The sequence below is a fragment of the Ambystoma mexicanum genome, chromosome 5p, assembly GCF_040938575.1.
Source record: "Ambystoma mexicanum isolate Mex_15411 chromosome 5p, UKY_AmexF1_1, whole genome shotgun sequence".
Lineage (NCBI taxonomy): Eukaryota > Metazoa > Chordata > Amphibia > Caudata > Ambystomatidae > Ambystoma > Ambystoma mexicanum.
Window position 1 is genome coordinate 1,046,612,405 of NC_090930.1, and position 23,635 is coordinate 1,046,636,039.

The 23,635-nt window shown below is 46.6% G+C and overlaps 1 protein-coding gene across 3 annotated transcripts in view; it reads right to left on the minus strand.

Annotated features, from left to right (window-relative positions):
• Positions 1-1,275: 1,275 nt before the first annotated feature.
• LOC138481401 (serpin B6-like) overlaps positions 1,276-23,635 on the minus strand; it is a 178,743-nt gene continuing 156,383 nt past the window's right edge. For all 3 annotated transcript variants that reach the window (XM_069613536.1, XM_069613534.1, XM_069613535.1), the window contains exon 7: positions 1,276-2,798. In XM_069613536.1, the coding sequence (XP_069469637.1) occupies positions 2,394-2,798 (405 nt within the window). In that variant the 3' untranslated portion in view covers positions 1,276-2,393. The remainder of the gene's footprint in view (positions 2,799-23,635) is intronic.

Sequence of the window (23,635 nt, forward strand, 5' to 3'; positions counted from 1 at the left end):
CGAGGGGCAGAATTTAAACAGAGTCCTTTCCATAGCAGACGTTGGCCGCAGCCAGACCAAGAAGAGAAAGAGGGGTGAAGGAAATACATTCTCAGAGAGAGAAATAAAAACCCAGGGCCCCACTCTCCCTATTGTAAGGGCCAGGCCAGAGGGCCGAGGCCAGGCGGTCGACAGTCGAGCAGTTGCAGATGTCATCAGTGGCAGGAAACCCACAAAGCAGTAGCAGAGAAGGTTGTCGAAGAGGACTAGACAACCGTAGGCCGTGGAAACCCATTATCATTATAAAACTCTTACAAGCTCTGCATAAGCGACCAACTAGGTTGGCGGAAAAAAACAATCTGAGGGACCTCAACGCACGAATGATTTTGGGTACACTACAAGTCATGGATAGTGTTACAGTCATGCCCATGTCAACATCCCTTTCAATCTTCGAAAGAAAGATGCAATACTCCGCGATTTCCACTAGATGTCGGACTATATGCACAGCATGCGATTCTAAGCAGATCCACAAGCATCAGACATTGAAGTTTTTGTTACCAGTGCAAGTTGTCAATAGAAAGCTTCATCTAAGAATAAAAGGTGTTTTACCTGTTACCACAATGGAGCACAGCTCAGTACTTCACTGCTTCAGATGCAAGCCATAAGAAGTGTTCCATTAACTGAACGTTTTGAGTCTTCTGAAAAGTATCTTAAACTAGGCTGTAACTTGTCATTAACATGCAAGGCTGTGAGCCTTATGAAGTGTTTCATTAAGTGCAACTTTTCATTAGAATAAGAAGCTGCCACTTCATGAAGCTGTTAATAGAAAGATTTCTTTCAGCATGAACAGTGTTTTATCTACTGCACAACAGAGTGCAGCTCAGTACTCTGCTGCTTTGGCCTCTGACAGCTCGGAAGAGGTGGGAGGTGCTCAGGTTAATGTAACCAATCAGCAGTCAAAAGGAATTGTCCCAAAGACATCGGAAGACTGGGCAGTCTGGAAATTTATAGTATACCAAATATAACAAAACACTGCAATCAGTCATGCCTCCGGCAAGGGATATAGGCGAGTTGGCATGAAGTCCGAGATTTTGGAGTGGTGGAAGCTGGAGTCACCGGAGAGGGACGAGAGGAATTCAAATAAGTGCATAGAGGATGCACGCTTTAACCTCAGATAAGGCGCATCAACGAGATTCTGGAAGGAAGAGGATTTTGAGAGTTTAACTGCTTGCATTATTCCAATGTCTTGCTGAAAATCAGAGAAAGCAATAACACAAACACAGACGACACACCAACAACATTTTACATAAGATTGCCTTTATTCAGATTGGGTGGAAAAGAGAGGACAAGCCACATTGGTTACAAGGACACTTCGCACGAAAAATCCTATCTTCTTTGTAAACCACAAAAGAGGTTTCTAAGGTTTAAATGGTGCAGTCCTAGCAGACAGCAGCACAGGTACTGTCAGTAGAAACGATTGAAGCTCATTGTTGTATAAGAGTTCTCAATTTGCTGAAAAGGACAGTAATCCAACCCCTTGATAGCCAGGAAACCTAATCCGTAAAACCCATGTTTCCTTTTCACATGAGCAGTGATGTGCCAACAGGTTTGCCATGTCTCTATCCCAGGATACTGGATGCCTTACTTTTCACAAAGGAAAGTTACCTTCTTCACTTAAGAGGAAAAATGATGGAGTGCGAAACAAATGGTGATCGCAAATAGCACGTTTTGTGGTCAAATAGGTCAATAATACAAGTATAAAAAAAACATTCTGGGTGATATTATTTTGGAGACTAAGGGCCTCATTACAAGTTTGCCGGACTGGCAAACTACGAGTCCCACGAGCGGGAGCCTTTCTGCCTGCCAGGTCTGACCTGGCGGGCAGACCGGTACCCGTGAGCAGACCTCGACGGATGCACAAATGGTGCCGTGCATCCAGCCTCCCCATTCCCATTGAGTCCAATGGGACTCAAATGGGAATGGGGAGTAATAATTACCAGCACACGGCAATGGGGATTTACCGTATCCGCCGGGGCTATAATGCCCCGTTAAGTCCCCTTTGCCGGATAAATTAATGACTCCGGCGGCAGACGTGCCAGTAGCTACTGGCACGGCTATCGTCAAAATGATCCCTAAGACTACTTTAGACATTATGCCAGCGTTAGGTAACCTGTGGCCCTCCTGATGTTTTGGCCTACACCTCCCATCAACCCTAGACAATGGAGTCAAAGATGTGGTACATGAGAGTGGAAGGGCAAAACATTAGGAGGGTTTCAGTTTCCCCACCACTGCATTACACAATTACAATGTCCTTTAATATGAGGAATTAGATGTTTTCTGTGCAAAAGAAGAAATTGTGTCACCAGTGGAATGTCTTGTTTTGGTGTGGAGGGCAGGGTATTTTTATGGCGTTTTCAGGGTGAGCAGAACCTTCCGCAGAAAAGGATGTTGCGGGTTTTGTTGTGCCTGATAAAGAACAAGAACGGATGGTCGGCAGTGAAACGGGGAGTAAACATGGCGCAGCGCAGCATCATGATGACTGCAGTTGCAGCAGCTGCCTCTGTGCCTTCCTCATTGACGTCCACAAAAGCCTTGTGAACCACCTTGGATACCACCAGATTGTTGCTTTCTGACATTCCTGAGAAGTTGGCTCTTTGTGGGTCGAATGCATCACACATTCCCAAGCTGGTCAGGAACGACTTCAAGTCGTAATTCTCCTCCAGTTTAAATCGTGGCAATGACAACTCCACTTCTTGCGGGTGCATCATTTCTGGGTTTGTCCAATCTGCAAATTTTTCATAGGTAAGTTCCCTTTCAAGCTGGAAAAAGAGAAAAACACAAGGTTTTTGATACAGTCCACAAACCATGAAAATCCAACCATTATTAAGATATTGAAATCTTAATATATTTATATATATTTTACATACACAAGACACATTCCTAAATGGACATTTTTTGTATTTCTGATACATTCATGAGCTCCCTTGTCATGTGAACAGCAAAGGATATTCACACTCTATAGTGAATAATTCAACACCTTGCAGCTCCCTTTCTAAATGGGGAACCAGCGATTTATTAAAGTGCATTAATAAACCGCTTGCTAGCACAGCCATGCAGTGCTCAAGACCTTGAATGGATTAGTAGGCCAAGTCGAGCCGGAAGACACTTTCCCCATCACTTCACACATGATCAGTACCCCATTCTCTTTTAGCCACTCTTCACTGGTGCCACATTGCTCTTGCCACAGACCCAAGTCCACTACCCCTCTCAATGCAGAGGAATCCGCCCATCATTCACACTCCTCACCCTGTGCACACTTCCACATTGCCCCATCTCTGCATTCCTTTCAGGTTGGCTGCAGCCGACCAACCCTGCGTGTATCTTCAACTTGCCCCATGTACCAGTGCATGCCTAGCAGGTGCCATCTTGTTCTTTGAACCTCCTGGGTGACCACACACCCTATTTCTACACCTGCAAAGTGACGCGGATATCCACAACAGTTGTCTGTGTTCAGGGTGAGTTACATTTGGGCAAAAGTCTACTGCAATTTGTTTTGCCTAGTGTCAATTATGTCAGCTGTCAAACGTGTAGTTGTCAAAAAGGGGAGCTGGGGGGGGGGGAGTGAACAGCCCCTTCTGCGAGTAAAGTCATCAACTGCAACAAGAAGGTGTGAATAAAGTGATAAAAAGCAACATCCAAGAGCATAGATAAATTACAGAGAGGATAATAAGGTAGGAAAGGGTAGGGGGACCTTTTCAAGGTCATGTGTTCTTCTTAGGCTTGGCAGCCCTGCCCTTTAAAGCTACACGCCCACCTAGATGCACAGTTTCACCCTCTCATCCCCTCTGAGATTTACCCTATAATGACTAGGTCAAGGTGATGAGGCTATCCGGGTCAGTTCTCTATCCACCATCTTGCAGCCAAAGATGGGTCGGCAGTCAGGTGCCTGCCTTTAGCCCTCTTCTCCTAGATTTGAACTAGGCTGCAATGGGGAACCAACGGTCAGCCTGAAACAGGCAGAAAGAGGAAGAGGTGAAGACCATCAACTCCCACCTAGCTCCTTTTTTAAAGCACCCATCAGGCATGATGAAGGCTATGATATTACATTCACTGCTCCTCCGATCTCTGAGAGGACCTGCGCAGCGCTGTGCAGGCATCAGGCTCAAGGCTGCACCATCTTCTCGCATTCAGCTTGCATCCCTTAGTGGGGAAGCCCACACCCTATCCAGACAAGAGCTCTCTCTAGACCAGCTCAGACCGAGCCACCTGCAGCCCCCTATGAATTCTATAGATGCATCCAGTGTGTGGGAAAAATGTACTTTTCCTTCTGACTCCATCTTTAGCCTTGCATGAAATAACATTGCACATTTCACATTAGCTCTGAGCCGCTTTTCCCTTCCAAAAAGTATTTACGTGCTGGTAGAACAGCTGTGGTGAAATCTGAGATGAACACCACTTGGGCATTTGATATTGTATTGCTCCCACTTAAGTGCTACCTTCAATATTGTATGCCTATCCCTGTAATTTGGCAGACTACATAAGATGGTTCTAGGACTCTGCTGAGGAGTAGGTTTAGGTCCCAGGGACCAAGACCAATGTGCATGTTCCACAATAAATGTGGGGTGGAGTGGGACGGGGGGAATTGGCCTAGCTCCATGTCCTGGATGGGTTGTGGATTCTGCCCTTTCACTATATGCCCATTGCCATGGTGGGTGTTCCACTCTTAAATTCTAGCTTTTGGTCTGTGTCTGGCACACTTCTTTATCAAGATTTGTTAAAAAAAAGAAATGTATCATGTCCTCTGCGTTATCTTCCAAAAAGGACATTTATTTGCTTCATTCAGTCTGCTCGCATATTTGACCATCTTGGTTTGGATGTTCTCAACCTTGCTGTTTGGTCAATATATCACGCTCTGAAAGCATTCCATCTATACTGTTCATCAGCTCCCCAAGCAAGACTTTCACTTTGGAGCTCTTCTGCGCCACAGTCGTCTGAGCAGGCAGGGCAGATCTTATGAGGTGCTCATTGCATCAGGCCTGACATTATATTTATCAAAAGGCAACATGATTTGTTGCCTAGCAGACATTCACATTTTGACCACTGGAGGGACACATGGCAGTGGGAAATGGCAATGATATCTGGAGCACCCAGTATAGATTCCTTGAATCTTGGGCACAACACAACAGATAAGCTACTGTTTCCCAGTGATAGTTGTATTTACTACTGTGCCTTTAAAGCAGTGGTCTTCAACCTCAGGGGTTGGAGGAGGGTTCGAGGGGGCGTAGACAAATGGATGCCTGTGGTGGGCGGACTGTTTAAAAGGGATTAAGATTACGGTTTTTAATCTATTTAATTTGCATTTGTTAAGTGCACTAAACCCAGAGGCATCAAGGCGCTGATTACAGGTTAAGATAAAAGGTTACAGGCATGACAGATCCAGATTCTTGGTCAAAAAGGCAGGCCCTCTGAAGTGGCAAATAGCAAAGTCTTAAGGTGTTTTCTGAAGGTCCAGTATGATTGTTCGGATCAGAGGTGGGGAGGAAGAGCGTTCCAGTTATTAGCAGCACAGAACAGGAAGCTAGAGCCTCCATCGCTATTCTGATTCTCAGGATGGTCAGCAGGTTGGTATAGGCTGAGTGGGTAGGTCTGGACGATTGGGATTTAGAGAATTCTTGTAAAAGATACTTTGGAGCTGTATTGGAAAGACACTTGGGCGTGATGGCTAGAGACTTAAAGATAATGCGCTCCCAAATGGGAAGTCAATGTGCATCTCTTTTCACTGCTGTGTTCATGCGAAGATATGTTAAGTGCAGCTCTGAGGGCGTTATTCTTAACGATTTGCTTTTTTTGGTGTTGTGAGAGGAGGTCACCACAAAAAGGTCATTGCAGTAATTCAGACTAAAGCCCATCAGAGCTCTGGGGATGGTGACACAGTTTTCCGCAGTCAGGAATGGTCTGCATGCGTGGATTAATTATGAGATGTGTGCTGCAGAGAAGGCAACTGCATTAACCTGTCTTGTGAGCGAGAGGGTGGCATCCTGGTAGACACCCAAGGTTTTAAGGCTGCTAAAGACCTGGATGCAATTGCGCTTGATGGTAAAGGATTCTTAGGCAGGCCAGAGCTTCTTGAGCGTGGTGTATGTCCCGACCAGCAGGAGTTCCGTTTTTTTGTCATTAAGACTGAGATGGTGGGAGGCCATCCACACCTGGATAGTGTGGTAGATGGAGAGAAGATTGCGAGAGTCAGTGGCATAGTTCCCTGTGAGGGGGTGCAGGATCTGTGTGTCTGCATAGTGTGTGCAGACAATTCCTTTGTTGTAAAAGCCGGTCAAATAATGGCTTAGTAAATATATTGTAAAGTGTCAGGGAGGCGCATCAACCTTGAGAGACACTGCACAATACAGGTGCAGGAGGGGCTGCAGCGTTGGATGAAGACACCCACATGGTTCTCTCGGATAGGAAGGATGATATCCAGGCAATGGTGTCAGGTGAGGAGTGTGCTGCTGAGGCCAAGTGTTGATATAGGATTTGGTGATCCACCAGGTCAAAGGCTGCAGACAGGTCGAGTAGCAAGAGGAGGGCTGACTTGCCGGCATCTCTGAGGTCATCTAGTTGAATCTTTAGGTCTAGTAAGACCGATTTCGGTACCGTGGCCTGAGTGGAAGCCAGGTTGGCATAAGCCCAGGAGATTGTGCAATTCCAGGAAACTCTGTATCTGAAGATACAGAACCCTGTTGAGGATTTTTAGTGGAAGGGAATGGTTATGATGGGCTGGTAATTGGTAGGGATTTTGGGATCCACCGTAGGCTTTTTTGGAAACGGGAGAACCCAGGTGTCCTTGAGGCTGGAGGGTACAGCGCATGAGGTAAACGAGGAGTTGAACAAGGTTGCTAAGAAGGGTGCAAGATCTTCTGCAGTCTTTAATGACAGCTGCTGGGCAGATGTCTCCCTGGCAACGAGTTGGTTTGAGGCTTTTGACGATTTCAGTAACCTCCAAGCCAGAAATAGGTTTGATGCTGAAGGGGGAACCTCAAGGCGAAAGGGTTGTATTCCTAAGGTGTCGAGTGCGAAGGTTACCACAGCATTTTTTTGTCGTTAATCTTCTTTTGGAGAGTGTCAATTTTGGGGAAAAGGAAGTTTTGGATATTGCAGCACCAGGTACTATCTTGGCTGCAGTTAGAGGACACCGGCAAGTCAAGCTCGTGCATGGTGCTGTATTTAGCTTTGCCAATCCTTGAGTTGTAGGCTGTTATTTTCTCCAGAATGATTGCTTTTTTGTAGGCACTGGCTGCCAAAGTGAAGCTGGATCTGTTCAAATCTGAGGATAGTCATTTCACTTAACTTCCACCTGATGTTTAAGAAGGCGAAGGGTATTAAGTTCAGGTAAGAAGAACAAGTTACTTACCAACTGGTAATGTTCTTTCGACTGGATGTTCCTTCAACGTATTCCACATCTTTGACATTTTTCGGCTTAGGACGTCCTGCGCCGATGGCGTTGGGTCGATGTCCCTCGAAGGCCTCCGGCAAGGGTGACGTCATTGGAAGTTATAAATAGGACACACGGCGCCCGTAGCCGCAGTTCATGTTTTTTCCCCTCCACAACGTGTGACATGCTCGTATACAATGCTCGTATACAATGCCTGCTTGACTGCACATAGCCTTGCGAGAACGCAAGCTGCAATAGGAAATTCTTCAGAGGGGCAGGCTGGGATGGCAATGAGGAATACGTTTGAGGAAAATCCAGTCGAAAGAACGTTACCAGTTGGTAAGTAATTTGTTCTTCGAATGGATTGTGTCCTCAAACATATTCCACATCTCTGACAGACTCCCAAAGCAGTATCAGTGATTGGAGGAGGGACAAGAATTTAGAAATACCAAATCAGATGGCAGAATAAAGCACTGCTTTACCAAAGGTCATATCCTGACAATGGAAAGTATCCACAGAGTAATGCTTGACAAAGGTGTGGATGGAAGACCACGTTGCAGCATCACAAATATTCTTAAATAGAAACACCCCGTTGCAGGGCTGTGGATGTAGCCACGCCCCTGGTGGAGTGAGCTCTCAAACCCCCAGGAGGGTCCTTGCCAGCCAATCTATAACATTCAGTAATGGTGAGGATATTCCACCTGGACAAGGTCAGTTTGGTAACAGCATGGCCCAATCGGTGTCCAGTGTATCCCACAAATAGCTGTTCGTCCACTCTGACCCTGGACATCCTGGAAACATAAAAGCTAAAAGCTCTCCTAGGGTCCAACCTATGGAGTCTCTCCTCTTCCTTACCAGGATGAGGAGGAGGATAGAAAGCAGAAGTACCACTTTCTGGCTCAAATAAAACTCAGACACTACCCTTGTTAGGAAGGACGGACGTACGTACCCTCAGTACAACTCTATCCTTGTGGAACACAGTAAAGGTTGGCTTAGATGAAAGTGCCTCCAATTCACTCATTCTGCGAGCAGATGTAACTGCAACCAAGAAAACCATCTTGAAGGTCAACAGTCTCAAAGGACAAGAGTGCCAAGGCTCAAACGGAGCACCCATCAGGAATTTCAAGACCAAGTTCAGATCCCAAACCGGCACCTGAAAAGGGGATGGCGGGAACACATTTGTGAGCCCTTTTAGAAATTGGGAAACCCAAGGAATCTTAAAATAAGAACATTCTTCAGACGAGTGCTTGAAAATAGACAGCGCTGCCAGGTAACCTTTAATGGTACCCACTTGAAGGCCCTTGTGAACGAACCACTGGAATGGAACACTGAAAAGGATCGACAATATCCTCTGCACCAGTCGCAAAACTTACGCCAACGGTACAGGGATTTAGTTGCTGGACGTCTGGCCGAAAGCATCACGTCCTCCGGGAGGTCCCAATCTTTTTATCTAAACCTTTCAGAAACCAAGCGTGAGGGTTGAAAGTCCCGACCTCTGGAAGGAGAACCCAACTCCGCCACCCCACCTTGCGTGCAAGACAGCAAGGAGGACAGATGGACATTTCTAGAAGGTCCGGGTACCACGCTCTCCTGGTCCAATCTGGAGCAATTAGGATGATGAGTCCCGAACCTCCGCAACCTCCTTAGAACCTGAGAAATTACTGGGAACAGAGGAAACGCGTACAGAAGCGGGAATGACCAATTCACAACGAACGCGTCCCCTAAAGCTCCTCTCGGAGGAAATTCTCTGGAGCAAAATCGGTTGGCACCGGTTACGAACAGATCCACTTGAGGGGTTCCCCAAAGGGCAAAGATCTCTTAAAGGACTTCCTGAGCCAATTCCCACTGGTGGGAGACCGTGATCTTCCTGCTCAGAGCGGTCCGCTGCTGCATTCTCCTCTCCGGCCAGATGAACTGCCGAGAGTAAGATTCCTTGCTGTATTGCCCAGAACCAGAGCTGCATCGGCTCTCTGCACAGCGGGGGAGTGACCCTAAGCCCCACCCCCTTTTTTGTTGAGGTAATGCATGGCCACTGTTGTCCATAATGATCAGGACACTCTTCCCGCGCACCGACGGCAGAAAAGCCTTTAGGGCTAGCCTGATGGCCCTCAACTTCAAAAGATTTATGTGGAATTTGGACTCTGACGGAGACCAACGACCGCTGATGGGACAGCTCGTTGGCATGAGCTCCCCATCCTGTGAGGGAAGCATCCATCACCACTGTCAGTCTGGCCACGGTTGCCAAAAATGCTCCCCTCTGATCATATTCCCTTCGCTGGCCAACCACAGAAGATCCTGTGAGACCGTGAGCGGAATCTGAAGAGGATCTAATATTTTGCCCGAGGACTGTGACCACTGCGTCTTGAGAGCCCATTGAAGGGATCTCAACCTCAGTCTGGCATCTGGCACCAGGAAAATGCAGGATGCCATGAGGCCGAGCAACCTTAAGAATTCGAAAGCCGGAAGACTCTTGGCATGTTGAAATGTGTTGACCATCTGTTCAATGTGATGAGCCCACACCGTGGTTGGCAAGCACATCCCATGGGACGTGTCCAACACAGCCCCGATGTACTGGAGCTGTTGGGAAGGTGTCCAATGCGACTTCTTGAAATTGAGGGAGAAGCCCAGCTTGTGAAGGGAGTGGCAGGTGAAACTGAGATGATCCAAAGCTTGTTCGGGAGAACGCGCTCGGATCAGCCAGTCGTCCAGGTAGGGGTAGACATGAATCCCCCCTCTCCCGAGATACGCTGCCACCACCACCATGAGCTTGGTGAAGACCCTCGGGCGGAGGTCAATCCGAACAGCAGGACCCGAAAATGAAAGTGCGAGTTGCCAGCCGCAAACCTCAGATACTTTCTGTGCTTTGGATGTATCGGCACATGAAAGTAAGCATCCTGTAGGTCCAGAGACACCAACCAATTCTGAAGTCGAAGGGCCTGAAGGACTTGAGAAAGAGTGACCCTCTTGAACTTGTCCTTTCGGAGGAACTCGTTCAAGCACCGTAAGTCCAAGATGGGTCTCAGTACTCCGTCTTTCTTTGGAATAAAAAAATAGGGGAAATACCATCCCTTGTTCCTCTCCACCACAGGCACTAGTTCTATAGCGCCTTTCTCCAGCAGGGTCAAGATTTCCTGCACAAGGAGCGGGTCTGGAATCTTCAAAGAGAGTTTCCCCGGTGGATTGTCGTGAGGGCAACATAGGAAGGGTAGGCAGTAACCGTGGGCTATTGTTTCCAGAACCCAGGCATCTGAAGTAATGGCTCGCCACTCTTCGAGATGCTGCGACAGTCTGCCCCCAACCGGCAAACAATGGGACCTGGCCTCAGCTGTTCTGGAGCGACTGCGGCAGCCCCTGAAGGCAAAGAGGCAGCTGCCTGAGCAGCTTTGGCACCTCTTCCCCGTCCACCATGGGTAGATTTACGGTGTACACTTTGACTGGATGCTCCTCTCGTTCTACCAAAAGAGGAGTAGTAACGACAGGAACCCCCCTCCACTGCTGTCCCCTAGGACGAAAAGGCAGAGGTTGACGCACAGCTGCACCCAAAGATTTAGCAGCAGCTTTGGAGGTCTGCAACCCCTGAAGGCTTTCGTCAGCCTTGCTGCCATACAAATGAGAGCCATCAAAGGGCATGTTGAGAAGACGGGCCTGCACATCCGGAGCAAACTCCGACTTCCGCAACCACGCAAACCTGCGTATCGTGGTGCTCGCAGCCATGGACAGGCTAACACTATCAGCCGTGTCCAACCGAGACTGAAGGGATTCACACATGGCATCCTTGTCATCCTGCACAATAGCAAGAAAACCAGCCCTTTCTTCCCCTTTGGGAAAATGTTCAGCCGCTTGAAAGACAATTCCACAGAGTGTGTGAACATTTTGCCAAGGCACATATGGAGTTGGCCGGTTTCAGTGCCATACTCCCAGCCGAAAATACCTTACGTGCCCATCAATCAAAGCGCTTGTCGTCCCTATCAGGAGGGATGGTAGGATACGCAGCTTGCCTTGAGGTGGCTGTGGCCGCCAAAACCACCAACTCTCGGGAGTGGGGGGAGTGGATAGGTAGCCGGGGTCACTACTGGATGGGTGGTATTTCTTAGTCAATGATTTGTTGACCGCCGGAAGAGTCTCAGGGGTCTGCCAAGTAGCAGCCACCCTCTTCTGTAATGCCATGTGAAATGGCAACATTGGGTCACTGGACGGACCCTGATCTAAAATGTCAGTGAGGTCATCCTGGGTGAAATCAATGGAGGGCTGGACCACCCTAGGCACTCCATAACCCTCGACATTAGCTTCTTATAAGAGCCCCAGGCTCTAGTCTCCCAAACTCCATCTCAGGAGATGTTTCAAGACTACTGGCATCATGTAGAGACTGACGCAGATCCTCCAACTGACTGTCCTCAGAAAATACCATGTCAGGAGCCTCAGGTGGTTCACCAGGAGTATCAAAAGGCTCCAACTCCACATCAGACCTCTCCTCATCCTCATAAATGTCCTTCAGAGAATGAAATAACTCCTTCCTAGGACAGGAGCGGCCCTGGAGTCAAGAAGAGGCCCCACAGTCTTAGATAGAGCCTTTCCCGGAGGATCCACAGCCAAAGGGGCATCCAACAGCAAATTCCGGCCATTTGGCGTCGAGGGCGCTGATGGCTTTGGCGTTGACAGGGTGCAGATGCCTCCGAGGGCCAGACCGAAGGCAAAGCCCCAACAGCCGTACTCAATGGACACAGTGCCGACACCTTGCTAGATTTCATCGGTTTCGTTGGGGACGAAGACCGTGACCTAGATCTGGCACGTCTCTGGCGATCCACTGGCGCCTTGTCCGAACAGGACCTTGACGGTTCCCGATGTTTATTGTGCCGAGTGCTTGGGCCCGAGGGCGTGCGAGCATAGTACCAGGCCATTTCCTGCTGGCTTCCACCGAAGGCACGGACGGAACTGTGCCCTGGGATTGAAAAATCGCCTCCATTTGCTCCCTGAATGCCTCCCATTCCTCTGGAGTAGAGGATTTAGTGGGACAAGCTACTTTCCTCGCAGGGCCATCATCCGACGAGGACGGGGAAGGCGAACAGTGACGCCCCTTCCGGGAGTGCCTCGACGAGGAGGATGAGTGGTGGAAACCACTACGGGACCGAGATCCCCTGGACTCCGTCTGACCGGGCGAGTCATCCCTCGAGTCGTCAGTAGACAGACCCGAAGTCTTTTTGGTTTTACGGGATTTGGAAACCCGATCTACCTGTAACTTCCCTTACGCTCTCGCAAGGCCTTGGCAGTCAACGACTGGCACTTCAAGCAGTGGTCGGTATAATGGTTTTCACCCAGACACCACAAGCAGATACGGTGCAGGTCTGTGATGTACATTTTGGACTTACAGTCCCAGCATTTTTTAAAGCCAGACCGCAGAGTCGTGGGGTATAAGACAAAGACATTCTTTCGACGAAGATAACATGAGGTGCGATGAGTTCTCGAAGCCAACACGTTTGCGGGAAAAACGGAATTGAGGCTACGGGTGCCGTGCGTCCTATTTATAACATCCGATGACGTCACCCTCGACAGAGGCCTTTGAGGACATAAACCGGACGCTATCGATGCAGGACACTCTCTGTCAAAATGTTTCTGAAGCAGCACAGCTGTGGACATTCCATGTCAAAGATGTGGAATACGTTGGAGGACACAATCCATTCGAATCACAAGTTATGGTGTAGGATCGCTTTGGCTTTTCTCTGGGTGAGGGGCGCCACAGTATTGAGGGTGCAAGTGAGTATGGTATTGAAGCTATGCACTAGGAGGGCTGGGTCAAATGTTGCAGTGGGGGCGTGGACTAGCTCATCCAGCAAAGGCAGGATGCAGGCTTTAGAGATGTTTTTGGAGCTATGGGTTGCTAGTGGGGGCAGCGGGAGAGGGGCTGAGGGTGGGGGGTGGTTCTAGATGGGTAGCGTGAAGGATAGGATGTTGTGGTTAGTCCAAGGGTTTCATCCAAAAAGATTGAAAAGAAATGACCTACCCAACCAAAAGACCTAAATAAGGTACTACCAAATGTTCTACTTTTGAAAAGTTTGACTTTTTCTTTTTTAAATTTTTTTTTTTAAAAGACTTAAAAGGGCTGCGGGTGTGTCCCCTGCTGCAGGCTGGCAGCCCCCCAAAAAAAGGAGGCTGCAGGGTTGTCCCCCGCAGCTGTCCCGCAGTCCCGAAAAAAAAAGAAATAAAAAGGCAAGGACCCTGCTGCGCCAGTTCCCGATCACGGAAGTGAAAGGGAACAGGCGTCACAGGGACCAGCAAGTCGGAGGCAAGGTATTAGGGAGGTGGTGGTGTGTGTGTGTGTGTGTGTGTGTGTGTGTGGGTGGGGGTGAGGGCAGGGGTTTGGCCAAGTCAGAAATGTTCAAGGAAGAAAAGACTGAAGGTTATTTCGAAAAAATAACCTTCAGTCTTTTCTCCCTCGAACATTTTTAACACAGTCTTTCAACCCGAAACCCAGTCCAAGGGCAGGGCTTGTTGGCTGTGACCGTTATGTTGCAGTTCATGTCAGCCAACCAGTCTAGGATTCGGCCCTTGGAAGGAGAGCGGGATTGAGAAGGCGCGGTGCCAAGCCATGGTCCATCAGTGAGTTGGCAAGTGATCGCGCACTTGGGTCATCAGGGCAGTTTAGTCCAAGGTTAAGGTCACCCAGGAGCAATGTTTGCTTAGTGGTCAGGATTTTGCAGGTGGTTAGGGAGGGGTGGCCACTACTCAGAGAAAAGGATTTTTGAGCTATTAGGGCGACCCCGCCGCCTCCGGTGTCCACCCTGTCTTTACGAAAGATGGTGTAGTTTGGTGGGATGGCCAATAAGGAGGGGTCTGAGGCAGCATGGAGCCAGGAGTCTGAAATTGCTAGCAAGTCGAGATTATTGCTTGTTATAAGATCATTAATTTCAAGTGAATGGGCGGCTATGGATCTGGCATTCACTAAGGCACCTTTGATTTGAGTGTTCACAGGGTCAGTCGTAGAGGTGTTAACATTGAGTTCCATGAGGACAGAAGGTGGATTAGCCAGGCAGTGAAAAATAAAAGTAGAAGCAGATTTTCCAATGCTTTATTTTCTATTAAAAGCAGTCACCCTAATTGTTTTCAGTATTGGCTATTCTGTGTTGCCTGTGACACCTATAAACCAAAACTATTGCATAGAAGTACAGATAGGGAGAACTGGCATATGAGGAAGGACACAGAGGAATGACATATGAAGTGCGGCACAGACTCAGTATGTGTTGTTTGGTTATGTGCCCACCCATTGCCTGCCCATGGCCATGCTAATCCTTGTGGCCATGCCCACCCATTCCCTCCTCTGCCTGCACAAAAACACCTCGTCATGGGAACTCTGAGCTTGCTTTAATCAAGCCTTACCATCAGGCTTTGCATTCAAAGTGCCTGCCACTGTTTGTTCAAAGAAGTCTTCTGAGAGTTAATTACTTAATTGGAGTTGTAAATACGCTACTGGTGTGATAAACATGTCTTACCAGGTCTGCCTTTAGCCACTCGATTTATAAGCACTATGTGTGTCCTTAACTGAATTTCTGTTAAAAACAAGCATTCACAAAGCCAACAATTTTTTATTGTGCATAAGTTTTAAGCTTTTACCAGACACTGCTATTGCCCAGGTACTCACGCCATTTTGCCCCTGCTACCAGCAATGGGTAATACCACTAAGCCTGTGTCTGGCAAGTGCCTTTCCCATGCCTAACTGTTGGCATTGCCAATGCTTGTCTGGGGACCCCTGGACAGCCTTTGGTTCGCCTAGGTGGGGCAGCCGAAACAATATTTTGACTCAAGGAGGAGCTCGGCATAAAAAAATTTGAATATCACTGCTTAAATCTCGGATCAGACTTCTCGTGTGCTCCACTTTTATAGTGGTTGTATCTCCGTCAGCAGTCTTTCCACATCATCAATGCTCACTCCTCCTTTCTGCTTGCACATATCTGGGGTACCGCCCTGATTTTCACCAGTCAAGTGGAGTTCCTGCCTCACAGGCCGGCCACTGCTTTCCATTACCAATAGACATCCGCACCAGCAAAACCTGTGGTGAAGCAGAGGAGAAAGGGAACCTGGAAGTCACTGGGCGCTGCAACCAGATTGAGGCCTGCAGTACTCTGGGAGCTGGCACTGGGCAACACCCACCACAGAAACCACAGCTAGATGCCATGTGGGTGACACCCTCACTGCTAAGCATTACATAGATTTGATGCTGATCCAGATTCAATAGAAGGGCCAGGAAAGCGGTCCACTCCTCACCCAGCGAGCCCCTTGGTTGTGCCTCACCACTATGCCATCAGGTGCATTTGGGTTAAATGTATTTTGGTGCCCTGACCCCTATCGTACATTCTCCATGAACTGCACCAGTGTTGCAGGTTCAGCTGTTTTTTTGTGACAGAAGGGGCAGAGCTTGAGTGAAGGGGCAGAGTGAGGGGTAGTAGCAGATAAAGAAGCAAAAACAGAGCATAGGGAAAGGGTGAGCGGGAGGCTCGAGGGGAATGGTGAGAGATGGTAGGAGCACAATGAGACAGGAATAACGTGAGTTGGTGGGAGTGCAATGACTATGTAACAACAGAGGGGAGCGAGGGAACACAGTGAGGAGGGTAGGAGCAGAGAGGGGCTATGGGCACATTGGGGTAGAATAAGGTAGTAAAACAGTGTGATGCTGTTGCACAGTGGGGGTTATGGTACAGTGAGAAGCGGTGGGCAGAGAGGAATAAGAAGGGTGGTAGCAACAGAGTGAAGGCATACTAGGGTAAGAGAGGAGAGGGAAGAAAGAGGGGCAGGGTTATTGAGGGGTGTGGGGCAGAGTGAGGCAGCAAGGGTATCAGAGTGAGATGATAGGGGAAGAATAAGGGGCTAGGTATGCAGGTGTTATGTTGAGTGAGTGAACAGGAGCAATAAGAGTAAAGACAAAGCAGCAAAGGGGCAGACTGAGAGGATAAAGGCTGACTGAGACAGTAGGACCAAAATGAGAAAAGATAGGAGCAGAGTGATTTTTGTAAAAGGTGTAGAGTTTGGTGGGGGAGGGATGAGTAAGAAAGAAGAAGGAACAGAGTGGCATGCAGGAGTAGATTAGTTGGTCACAGTGAAGTGCTGGGGCCAGGGAGAGAGTTAAGTTGCACTAGAGAGTAGGATCGGAGCAAGGGGATATGGTTGGAGTGAGAGATGGAGAGATTGTTGAAGTGAAAGTAGAGTAAGCAGGCAAAGACAGAGTGAGAGCATACGAGTAGGGCCAGAATGTGTGTGGTCAGTAAGCAGCAATCTACCTCAATCTCCTATGTACAAATGTTCCTATTGCTTTTACATTTATTATTACATTTGTTTACCTGAATTTCAATAACTTTTGCATTATATTATTTTACTTTACTACACAGTTTTCCTTGTATCACAATGAAATCACTTAACCGTCTTTAAATTAACATTTAGGTGAGCTATAGTGAGATCACCAATTTTGAATGTACATTTCTGTAGTGTTTTACTAAATTACTTGCCGGTTATTTTTTGTGTGGAGAGTGTGTTCAGGTTTAATAAATAGTCATTATCTCACTTGCTGTCTAATTTGGTTTGAGTGCTCTGTGTGTCTCATTGTACCATTACACCACCCCCTTATTCCCTGAAGTCTAAATGTTCTACCACCTACCTTGACAGAGTTTGATGGTAGTTTGTCCAAATGCAGAATGAAGAGCCATGAAATTCCCAGCGGAAGAAGAACAGACATGCTCTTTATAACAGATACCTGGTTGTCAGACAACTGCAAGGCAATGGTGTGAATACATCCCCACCAACTTCTAACTCATCCAAGTCAAGCAGATTGGCAAAATAGGAGGATGCATCACTGTGGCACACAAGGAACACCTCAAAATCTTCACTTCACATGACATGGATCTCCTGGACTGTGAAGGACTCCTTATCCACCTCTTATTAAACCATCAGACCAACCTCCCCATCCTACCCATTTACAGACCACCATCACACAACTCAACTTTCGTAGACGTAATTGCTTACCTAGCGATACAACACAACATTTAACTGTCATGAGAGACTTCAACATTTGGTTTGAATAACAGAGCGCACCCAAAATCTTGGGCTCTTACATGGTCAGCTTTCAAATCAAACAAATGGTGAAAGAAGTGACACACTGCTGGCCACACCTTTGATACAATCTTTTGTGCAGAATGTCCATCAACGACCTCTCCCCTTTTTCTATTTACGTGCTCTTGCATCTACTTGCGACTCTCAAAGGACCAACAACCACCGACCAAGAGAAGCTGGAACAGGAAATCTGGAGGTACCCAAAATAATTTTAGAAGAGTCTAGACACCATCACAATAAACTAGAAACCTTACTATCAGAAGGAATTTTAAAACACTACAAAACTGGATAACCAAAGCAGTAGAAACCTTCATCCCAGTAAAGCACATCACCCACTCAGGGAAAAAAAAAGTCTTCTGGAAGGTTCTTCACCCCCACCTACAAACACTGAAAACAAGACATTGAATACTTAAAAAATATGTAGGAAACACTAGAACCCACAAGACAAGGTTGCCTACCAAATACAAATCCGCACTACCAAACAGAAATGCTTAAGGCAAAGAAACAATACTATTGTGAATGAAATCAATAATGTACCTCACCCAAAGAAAGCTACACCAAATGATTAATGAGATGAGAAACCCTGCTTCCTGCAGCAAAATATCATCAGCTACCCAAATGCAATGTGGCGATAACACCAACCATTTAAAAAGCAAAGTACCAAACATACAGAAAGCATGAATGCTGCAATAAGCAACGGAATTGAAAGCAACACAAAAACCCAGGTCAGTGACTTTCAGCCCACAACTCCATCCAGGAACAGCTTTAAACCAATATCCAAATCAGATCTTAAAAAAACTGATAAAACGTAGCAACAAAGCCAGCTCACTGGTTGACATCTGCCCACCGAACATCGACTAATAAATCCTTAACAAGGAAACACAAGCTTTCTACTTTTGCTAATTAATAAACTGTTCTCTTGAAACAGGATCTGTATGAAAAGATTTAAAAACGTCCACTTCTAAAAAAAACACCACTAGAGATCCAGAAGACTGCTTCAACGTTTGTTGAGTCTCAAACATACTATACCCATCCAAAATTCTAGAGGGGTTCATTAACAGCCAAATATTGGAGCATGTACAAGTGCACACAAATGGCATCAATTTCCATTTGGGACAACCTCAAAAACACAGAGGATGACATCACTTCAGCTCTCGTACACCGACATCTCAGTGGTCTTCAACACTGTTAACCTTAACCACAGTACTCTATTTAGAAGGCTCAAAGAAACTACACTCCTTAGCACAACTATACAATGGATGGGATCTTTCCCAAAGGACAAAACAGAAATCACCCCCACCCCTCTACTTAGTATGGTGTTCTCCAGGGATCAAGCCTCTCACTGCTCCTCTTTAACATCTATTTGCAAAGGTCATTTAATCGTATGGACTCACCTGCTACAGCTATTCAAAGGACACTCAATTCCTATACAAAATGACTGATGGAAACACTGGTACCACCCTTAGCAACTGCCTTACTCGAATAAGCACATGAATGGCAGCCAACTGCCAAAAACTCAACCCAGACAAAAGCAGAAATGATAGGGCAACCATACGATGTACCTGAAATGTATCTAGCATGGCCTGGAGACCATGCAAATGGCAGCGGTACATAACATAACGGTGCAGCAACCTGCCCTTTAACATTTAATTTAATGTATTGTTTTGTTTGTTCATTTATAACACGCTTAATACCAGAGTTGTGGTTTCTAAGCGTGGAATCGGGATTCAAACCTGTGTGGTGCTGCATTGTCTTGTTTCCAAGACAAACGTGTTGCCGCTAGGCTATCCTTCCTCACCAAAAGTCAAACTTGGCTTGGTAACCCTTTGCCTTCCAAGCCTCACTTTTCGGACTACAAGAGTGTGTTCAGTGCCCTCTAAGGTATAAAACACCACCCCCTATTACAATCCTGGTAAGGTGACCGGGGGGCTGGGGAGACGGGTGTTTTTTGGCGTCGAAGCAGCATTAGGGTGAAATATCATAATGAGAAAAAAAGTGTCAGAGTGAAGCAGAGGGCTTGTGGGAGAGAAGGAGCAGGTAGCTTGGGAAGAGTGAAGGAAAAAAGTGGGGGAAGAGAGGGTGGCGGCGGTGGGAGAAAGCATAGAATCAGAATAGAGGGAGCAGGAACAGAGAGGGTAGTGTTGGAATTAGCAGGGAGCATTAGAATGAAGTGAAAGGACACAGACTGAAAGGTGTTACATCAAAGAGCGGGGCTAGTGGGAGTTTAGGCAGAGTGACTGTAGGAACAGTAAGTGTTGAGGCAGCGCGAGATCCTGGAGGCGAGACAAAAAGAGCAATGTGAGAGGCGTAAGGAACTCATGGTAGCAACAGTAAAGACGGACACAAATGATCACAGTTCAAGTGTGTTTATTAAACTGCATAGGTAGGTTGGAAAAACACCTAATCTAAATCTATATCGAAGATGATAGCAAGCTACGCCCATCAAATAATAAGGCAGTCCTAGTGGCGTCTTGTCAAATAAAAGGGCCTATATTAAAAAAAAAAAACCATTGCCAATCCTTACAACTAAATACAAAAAGAGTGTGGGATAGGGTTCCTAAGAAAGAAAGAAGTGTTCAGAAAATGACAAGTCAGGATGAGGTAGCCGGGATCTCCCTTCCCCACGTTTTAAGCATGGGACAAGGCGGGACTCGCTTTCCCAGCATGAGACTACAGTTCCGTTCTCAGGTATCAGGATCTTCAGTGGTTAAGTCTCTTATTTTTTTTTTTATTGATTCAGCTGATTTATATCAACTTTACAATATTTAAAACATAAGATAATCACATATAGAAGGTTTTAAAAAATATTTAAAAGAGGGAGAAAAAAGAAGAAAATAGAACATATTTGATAAAAAAACAAATACAAGTTCATTACATCTTCATCCAAACTAACACTCAATTAATATGACAATTTCATTTTACATCAAGATCATTCAAAAATTACATTTCACATAACTCCATTAAAATGACTTCAGGAATCACTAATGTTCTGAAGTACAGTGAATATTTAATAACTTTCTTCAACATAATAACATTCTCATGTGATTCCACAGCTTGTTTAAAGTGTAGTAACTTTCATAATTCTACGTTGTCAACACTTAGTCAATCATCATTCAATTATCTGTATGCATTTCTTTCAGCTTTAATACATTCAAAAAGGCAACAACCCCAAATTTCAGCGATGATATGTTACCACAAAATATCAATTGCCATAACAATTCAGCAGACAATTCTCTGTACACTCGTATAGATTTTTTTTAGATATTGTACGCGTAAGGATCTTAAAGCGTCACAGTCGATTAATACATGTCGTAAGGTTTAATGCTGATTAATGTTATGTTACCTGGCATTTATATAGCTCTCTATATATCATTGTTATGACCTCAAAGCGCTGGTAGGTTGAACGCACTCGGGATCCATAGTTCTGGTCAGTAGAGAGAGGTAGAGTCGTAGGGTGCGTGGGTGCACCAGTTATGTGTGCAGCTGATGTAATTGACTGATAGTAGCTGCATCCTACCGTTCGGTGTGGTGCTGAAGATATCAGTTGAATGTGTGCAACCTGGTGGGTGGACACCCAGACTGGGCTCTGGCTGCGTTAGGCCTGAAGGATGCATGTGTGAGCAACAAGGCCGGAATGTGCTCAGCTAGCTGCGTTTTATTAGGGTGATGAGGTGTTCATGGGGTCGCATTCATATGTGAACAGCTAGGCAGAATTAATCAGGGGTATAGCTGTGTTCTAGTTGTATGATGGTGTATAGTAGAGAGTAAGCATAGGGATGTGATAAGATGGTTATCTTTAAAGATCCCAAGACCAGGCACGTGAACAGGATGGCGGGGAACGCAGCGACACACGGACACAGAGACAGGGGGAACAGGAAAGCTGGGAACACAGTGATACAGGGTGGCATGTTAATGTTTACATTTGCACGCCAAGTTTCCCCCCTACAGCACCGTGCTAGTGCATGGGGGCATACGAAGTACTCTCTGAGGCAGTGAAATTCTTCAACAAAAGACAAAGGAATATGTGCCTGAAGGCGGCATTGTTTGTCCCTCTGAAGCGGCAGGAGTGTTCCCCCTGTATTGTGATCTCCTGTGTACAATATTTAGCGGATGTAAACGGTGGGGAGACACATTCTGCGATCAGTAAATGCAAGTATGACCTATGTAATGGGTTGCGTTTGCCCATCCGTGGGGAAACGCAACCCCTTACCCTACTTTACAAAAGCGACAAACATCATCCGCCGACAAAATAAGTTTCCATTTGGCCTGAATGTCCTTGGTTTTCCATAAATTGAACCTTTAGCGCATAAAGTCTGCTCTATGTGACGGGGAAGGGGATTTTTTCCCCAGGTATGATTCTAGGGCACAATACCTTTTATGTTGGAAAGGATTATCCCTATAGTCTCGATAACACATACATTTCTCTTGGGTTTTAATCCAATCCCATTGAAATAATTTGGTTTTCACCCTCACAGGATTTTGTAATAGATCATTGAGCGAAACATCAGCACGTGCTAGGGCTTGAACTACCAAAATTCTCCATTTTCGCATGGACACATCTTCAAATGAAAAAGCATGTCTAGAGAGTATACCTATCCGCATAGTTGAATCTACTGCTAAAATGCACTTTCTAAACAATGCAATAATTTGCAGAAAGTATCACGCATGCAAAGAGATAAGACCCAGCTCATTTCTGATCCAGTCAATCGGAACACGATTGGGCAGTTTGAGTAATCGCCGCCACAATTTGCCCTCCAGTTTAATCCACACCAATTCAGAGATCCTGTTCTTAGTCTCAGAACCTTTGTAAATAGAACTTAAGCACCGGTGTCAATGAAAACTTTCCGTATCTACATTGAATAATTCTGGCTTGAGAGGTAAACATGCCCAATTTTGCTTCCAATGCTGACAGATGGACTTTATCATTATACTGATCCACAATAGGAACTCCCAAATATACATAATGGTGGACGAATTTCTTACCATGTATAGCCCATGTACATTTTTTTTCCCTTTGCTTTTTAAATCTACTACAGATCATAACTTTAGTTTTGTCCAGGTTGATGGTAAGCAAGTTATCCTGGACATACGCTGTCAAGGCATCTAGCCAACGTTGTAGGCCTTGTGGGCCTTTTATACAAAAAGAAAAAAGAAAGTCTCTTTCCTTTTGTTCAACACAGTTGGGTTTCTTATCGGTCCTACTTTCGACTCACCGGCTGTGATGAACCGCTTGGCTTTTCTTGTCTTTGGAGTTGATGGTACCACTGTAGAAAGTGTCTCTCGCTGTCCTTGTTATCAGTGTAGGAGGGCTCCGTGTACCGTTGACATCTGATGCAACACGTGTTGGCTATTGTTCACGCTCTTATGAGGCTTCATGGGTCTGGCTCGAAAAGGGTTGCTTCTACCCCTTTGTCGCCTTTCTCCTCTTGAACTGCCGCCCTGGGATAGCTATCTCGTTGCGCGGTCTGCCTTGCTCATAGTGTGCTCTTGCATGTCACCTTTTCTCCCTGTGGGGAAGGGCCATCAGGTGTGTGGGGGTGTGGTTCTGGTCAATTGCCTGACTTTGCCTGACCCTTGTGTTGGGACACGTTAGGTAAACGGCTCTGGTGTTAGTCCATTGTCTTTCATGTTGCAAGAAAGTGTTTGTGTTGGGAAGGGGGCGGGGGGTAGACTATCAGAGTATCCTGGATGGGGAAAAGGTGTTATAAGAAGGGGATTACTGCTTCTTACCAGTCGGTGTCCCACTTCCACTCCCAGATGACCCCATCCAGGTGATCCTCCCGCACTGGTGCACCCCGAGGAACTGGATCCAATAGCGATGATTGTGTCCTGGCCACCGGGAAGACAGATCCCTGGGGACTAGCAAGTGAGACACCTCTAGGTTTCTCACAGAGGGTAGGGAGAAAGTCTAAGGGCACAGTAAGTGGACAGTGAGGCGGTTCAGGGACTGACAAAGGTATTGGGAATGGGCACAGAGGGAGGTGGGGGGGGGGGAATTGCTTTTGAGGAACTAGGCAGTTGACACTGGATGTATGCCCTACATTTGTCAACTCTTGAGTGTCACTTATCCTCCATACTCAGCATGAAGTGTACCCAGTTTCCTCCTACAATGGGCCCACCAACCCCACCAGTAGAGTA